Raw genomic sequence first — 6,510 nt, forward strand, 5'->3', positions numbered from 1 at the left:
GAAGGTTGCTGTGTAGACACCAACACACACACACACACACACACACACACACCAAAGCATTTTGGTCACATTTAAATATGAGGATTAGAGACAGAGAAGAAAAATAAATTAGTTTTTCAAAAAGCAGAGAAAGAGAGTGAGAGAGCACAGGTGAGGTGGTGGCGACAAGGGGAGCAAAGAAAACAAGAGAGGCAGAGAGAAACTGAGTCCAGATGTGACCACAGTCCTCCGACCACCAAAGGTAAATTTAGGATTAACCCACAACTTCTATAGTCACCGCACACACACACAAACACTCACACACAGAGTTCAAATCTTCTACAAATCTCTGGTGACACTTTCATATAAATTTGTATTTATTCAAATTTTTTGTCTGCAGATACACACACAACCTTACACGCCATTACACTGCTATGGACAGAAGTTTACAGAGTTCAGACACACAAGTCCATATACCCACACGCCAGTATGTACACACTCACCCAGGCCAAAAACAAGGATATAAACCAAACACCTCTGTGGTTCCACACAGAGGTCTATTGACACACGCGCTCACAGAGGCACACACAGTGAAGGTTCTTGTGGGTCTAGTGAACTAACCATCCCCTTAGTGGATGAGCCCACTGGGAGTTTAGTGCATTTCTTCTTCACTGTTCTCTGTACTTCTGTCTGTTTTCTACATTTTTGTCCCCACCTCACATAGGCTTTTTTCTTTTTACTTGCTATACTCATCACGTTTTTCTAAAGAACCATTAGTATTTGTCAGAGCCTTAGTGCCTCACCTAAAATACAGTGTAGAACTGTTCTTCATGCCCTTTCACCTTTCTCTACTTTGTTTTCTTTACCATTCTTAACAGCTTCTATCATACCTTTCTCTTTACCATTCTTAACAGCTTCTATCAAAGGGTCTTACACATACTGTATGACATGTGCACAAGCCTTTTAAATTTTTAACACATGTACTCTTACCATGGTAACTTTTAGTACTTGCAGGATATTTGACCTTAGCTTAAGGGACAGTGTTAAACCCCTAAGTCGTGCATTTTTATTTCTATATACTTGATACCAATACACACATCAGACTGCACACCAACCACGCTAACACGATAATGACACACAAAAATCTAAAGCAAGCAGAGGTTGGTGAGCTTTATATTCACTTTTATTTCCTTTGATCGAAACCGTAAAATTTAACTGCTGTTCAGTAATAATGGTGGAGTTTTTATCCTCAGAACTGCTCAAGTAGAATAGATGTAACAACGCTTTTGTTGCAAAAAAATTCCAGTTATTTAATATAATTAACTTAATGGATGGTATAAGCTCAAAGGGGAACAGGAAAATGTGTGACATGTAAGAGAGGGAAAAATCAGTGAACAGAGAAGCAAGGAGGTGTGAGAGAGTGGCCATGTCAAAGTAAGTCATTATAACATGCATCACTCTCCTCTCTCTTCCTCCCTCACCCTGTCATCTCTCTCTCTCTGTTTTGAAGTCATTTGTGACACCTTAGGGTCTAGAAGGTGGCTACTGACAACACAGACTCTACTCTCTGCTGCTACATGTGTATGTGTATGAGTATGTGTGTGTTTGCGCGCAAGGGTGTGAGCGGTTTTGCGTCCCTCTTGGTCTCTGTCTCTCGTTGTCTATCTCCTCTCTGTTGTGTCATAATCTTCGGTCCCTCGGTGATGGATCACAGCCAAAACTTCCTCATTATTCTCATGCGTGTGTATATGTTTGCAGTATAACCATCCAGTGAGCTGAAGCTACTGTAGTATTTTAGCTTGCATCTTCTTAATGACATATACACACACTTTGCAACCAATAACCTGCCTGACAGATAGACAGAGCGAAAGGTGTGCTGTGGTTAGTGTTAAACTCTTGTTGCCTTAAGGACAAATATGGCAGGGGTAAACAGAAAGCAGAATTTTCACATCAGTAAAGTACAGGCTAGGAAGCTAAATTTAGGTTTATCTTTGGCTCAGCAGTATTGTGAATGCACTTCACTTGTATCTGTGCAATGGATAATCCATGCCGCCATTTTTAAAGTTTCACTGGAGTGGTTTTTGACAGACTTTTACTTGTTGATCAGTATGTTTTAGCTGATTATGTGCTTAGAGGGAAAACTTAAAGTACCATCAGTCTATATAAAATATGTGTATTTGTGTATAGTATTGGGTTAAAGTAGTCTGTATACTGTGCACTAATAACATGGCAAAGCTAACCATATTTAGCCAGAAGAGACTGATAAATGGATGGATGAAGGAGAGCGAAGGGTCTGTATTTGCAATACTTAAACTACATACATAAAAACACAGTTATGTGTGTACGCTAAAGAACATCTGTAAATGTTTCCTGCATGTTGGGCTTTGACCCCCTGATGCCGGTTTGGCAGGAGGTTGTAGATCTTATCTCTCTTCACTCTCCTCTCCTCCTGTCTTTCTCACAGTCTCCTTCCTCTTCACTTTGACTCTGTTGTTTTCTTCGCAGTTTGGTGGAGAGACAGACAAAGACCATGAGAGAGAGCGGTGGTAAAAAAAAAAAAAAAAAGTGTGAAAGCAAAGAGAAGAGGGTGTGGGTGTAATATTTTATGAAGAGGGGGAAGGTGAAATATATGCTACCACCCCACTCGCAAGAAACACATGTGGTTAACATTTGCAGGTACCTGTTTGGCTAACACCTGGTTGTAAAATGAACAACTTTTCCTACCATATAAGTGGCTTTGGATAGCTCCGTAAGATAATGGTTTGGTAGTTTTCAAGTTCTTTATTAGGTATTACTTTTTACTTTACTTGCTTTTTACATTACAGAAACACAAGACGCACGAAAAAGACTGGGAATAGTAAACCAGTTGTTAATTACAGATCCAGAAAGGGAGGAAAAGGTATTTAAATCTCTACATTTCCAGGCTGTGTGGTGAAGACAACTTAAGCCACTTAAACAGATGAATGTGTGATGGCATTCAGGACAGAAGTCTCAGTTACAGTGATATACAACTCACTTTAGTCAGTCAATTATCATACAGCTTAGGCCCATGACACACCAAGCTGGCGATCAGCCATTGGGCATCACTGGGCTTTTGGTGAGTGTCTATTGGGGCTTGTCTTCCCAGAGTGGCCCACAGTAGTCAGACCCTGTCAACAGCTTTTTGGCCAGTTCGGCATCTTGAATCGGCATCGAGCTGGTCGGGCAAGAGAGACCACGCTGACTGGCTGTTCAGCTTAGCAAATCATTGCACGAGAAGAGAAACATTCAGGAAAGCCCCTTTAGCCTGTCGCTGTATTGTCTGTGATTTCACCCATTTCTTCTTGTTTTTCGCCTCGACAACCTCCTTTCTTCCGTGATTTCACCCATTTAGTGCGTTTTCTTCTTGTTTTTCACCTCCACAACCTCCTTTCTTCTTTCACTACCAAAAGACCAAGGACACAGAACAACAGTGCCATTTGCAGCTTCTTATCAGACATATTCTCAATTAGAAGCAGCTATAAACAGCAGCTGTTTAGAACGAGAGCTGCTTTGTTTACAGTTTGTATATCTGCTGTCTAGCTCTTCTTCTTTCTCCTTCTGAATGGCAAATACAGATACTTCCACCTGCTGGTAGGGGGAGTTATGTCTCTCACACACATGCAGAACGTACATGCCAGTTGGCCATTGCCTGTAGTCTGTGCAGTGTGTTCAAGTGCAACTTTTCTGACCTGACTGGTCCAGAGAAAGGTGACATGGGGCGACACAGCAGTGGGCCTACTCCGCTGCTAGTTCTTTCATATCGGCTTGGTGTGTCAGAGTCTTCCCTTAGATTGAGATTGTATTAATTTGTCTCTCTATACACAATTAACTGTTCATCATTATTTGGTTATAAATGCCAATGACCTCTCCTGTTACTGACAAAAGTTTAAAAAAAAAAGTGGGTTTTGTTAGAAATGAATAAATCAGTCAGATAATTGTTAGACTTTAATGTGTTATTAATGCAGTTTAGTAAGAGTCAAAGTCTTCTCTAGTCTGCTCAATTTCAAGGTCTGAATGATTGTTTTAGTTACACACCATGTAACAACAACACACACACATGGAATTCTTCATTTTGTTATGACTAGGTAATACGCAGCTGCTCCAAGCCTGTGGAGCTCTAGATAAGAGATGGAGTCTGCTGGTCGGACTTCAATTGTGTAAGGGGTTAGCCCAAAACTTATAAATATATTAGGCTCTGTGTTTCCAGGATCTCTCTTTTTCTGCTCTCTTCTCCAGCAGCTTGTCTGAAGGAGGGAGCCCTGGGTTGTGTTCTGATCTAATTTATTATTCCGCATACACTTATCACAATGAAATAATTCTTATAAGCGTTCAGCACACACGCCTCATTGTCATTTGTAATTTTCCACTTATCAGCAACTTTCTCTTCTTGACAGAGAAACAGGCGAGCGACTAATCTAAATCTCACACCATGACTCAGCAACTTTTCATTTTTGATAATTGCACAGATATCAACAAAGGTTCTTCTTTCACCACTGGAGAAAAAGACAAAGCAGTAATCTAATCTAATATTCCCCTGGGCCTTATCACGATGAAATTATTTTCTTCTAAGCATGACTCAGCAGTTTTCCTGCTCACTGCACTCTGTGTTCATTTGTTTTTCATTCTGTTCATTGTCAGCGGGTTCACAGCAGAGCCGCAGGAAGGATGGGTAGAGCGAAGGAGGAGGAGGAGGGAACAGTGAGGGAGGAGGTGGAGTGAAATAACAGTGTGATGATTAGATTAAGTGAGAAGGAGAGAGCTGGCACAGAAACAAGTGAGCTGAGGTCAGCATTCCTGACAATTCGAGAAAGGGGAAAGATGTAAAGTGCGTGTTGGCCCTGCGATGGACTGGCGACCTGTCCAGGGTGTACCCTGCCTTTTGCCCGCTTGCCGGCTGGGATTGGCTCCAGCCCCCCCGTGACCCCATTCAGGACTCAGCAGTTTAGAAAATGGATGGATGGATGGAAAGATGTAAAGCAAGTAAAGAAAGACCAGAAGATTATGATAGGACAGGGAGGGGAAGAGTTGGGGGGGGGGCGTTAATTTCTACTTTTCCTTCAATTTTTTTTTATCTCCACTATTCTTTCAATCTTTATTTCCCCTCACCTTCACCCTGCTCCCTCCACCATTTTTTGTTCTATTAACAATTCTTCCTCCTTTTTTCTACTCCTTCCCTCCACTTCCTGGCCTTTTGTGCAGGTTAAAAAATAAAATTAATCTTTGAGTCTTGGCGAAATAATTTGTTCTAGATGGTAGGTGAACTAACTGCTAACACACCACATGCTAACCCTAGCCAGTACCTATAGCTTTCCCATCTGTTTTGTCTCTGCTGTGCTGTTTACTCCCCCCTGGCATTTTGTTTGCATGGTTGTCTATCATTTTATTAAACTGAGATTTTTATAAAGATGTGGAAAGGTTAAGCTAACAAACTTGATAACAGTCAGTTAGCTTGTTAACTTGGTCTCTAACAGAAAACAAGGTTGTATCAACAGCTTCTCTCTAATATCATCTGCAAAGCAAGTCTTTTGTGGAGCAGTTCAAATTCACCAAAGTTGAACTTGAGAAGATTTGCATGGATTTACTTCAACAAAAAAATTTACTAACTGTGGCAATTAGATTGGAATGGACTAATTCTGTTGCATTTTGTTTTTTAGTTGCTACTGTGACCAGCATTTAGATTTAAATATGAAAATTTCTTCTAGACCACACAGTTCCCCTTTGCATGTTTTTCAGATAAGGAAAATATTTTTAAAATCAGAACATAATGGGAAGAACAAAAAGAAAAAAAACATGGTCAAAACTTGGACAAAATGAATTAAAAAGACAAAAGAAACCACTGAACAATGAGAAGAGGAGATTAACTGGAAAGATATGGAAATGAGGACATGTTGCAGAGAGGAGGGAGGAAAACTGCAGGAGACAGAATTAGTCATGGGTACAAGGGCATGTTGAACTCAAAAGTCAACAGGGAGAGAGAGCAACAGAAAGGGGAAAATAAACTGCTGTGTAAAATCAATACAAAACCAGATTCTTATATAAAGAGGGAATAAGAGACAAAGGAGCAATGTTAGGACTATTTTGTTATAGGGCGGAGATACTTAATCATACTGTGTCTGAGAAAGCTGTAAGATGAAGACAGGAAAAAGGACAAGGGAGGAACTCTGAGGATTATTTCAATACAGAAATCTCTAAGATGAGGAGAAAGAGAGAAGGAGACAAAGAAAGATACATTATGTTGCAGTGTAAGAAGATTTGGACCCATGTTAGAGAGATCAGAGATGAGGCCCCCCTCTTGATACAGTTTAAGCTCTTCAAAGGAAGGAGTCAAAGGAAAGCAAAGGTCCTTCCATGCTTTTGTGTTGAAATAGATATATAGACTTTTTTCAAATAAAATCTGGAATATTAACTTGAAGAAGATACAAGGAAAACTGTTTAAAAAATTGTGGAATAGATCAGTCAATAAATAAGTTAAGTGGTTGTGTTTTACATGTCTGTGCAGATTCTCAGTCA

At 40.3% G+C, this 6,510-nt stretch overlaps 1 protein-coding gene across 1 annotated transcript in view; it reads left to right on the forward strand.

Annotated features, from left to right (window-relative positions):
- LOC109959816 (ELKS/Rab6-interacting/CAST family member 1-like) overlaps positions 1 to 6,510 on the forward strand; it is a 132,836-nt gene that overhangs the window by 117,346 nt on the left and 8,980 nt on the right. Inside the window, exons 21-22 of the mRNA XM_020599494.1 lie at positions 4,682 to 4,710; positions 5,472 to 5,491. Of these exons, the coding sequence (XP_020455150.1) occupies positions 4,682 to 4,710; positions 5,472 to 5,491 (49 nt within the window). The remainder of the gene's footprint in view (positions 1 to 4,681; positions 4,711 to 5,471; positions 5,492 to 6,510) is intronic.

The sequence above is a fragment of the Monopterus albus genome, unplaced genomic scaffold (assembly GCF_001952655.1).
Source record: "Monopterus albus unplaced genomic scaffold, M_albus_1.0 scaffold41.1, whole genome shotgun sequence".
Taxonomy (NCBI): domain Eukaryota; kingdom Metazoa; phylum Chordata; class Actinopteri; order Synbranchiformes; family Synbranchidae; genus Monopterus; species Monopterus albus.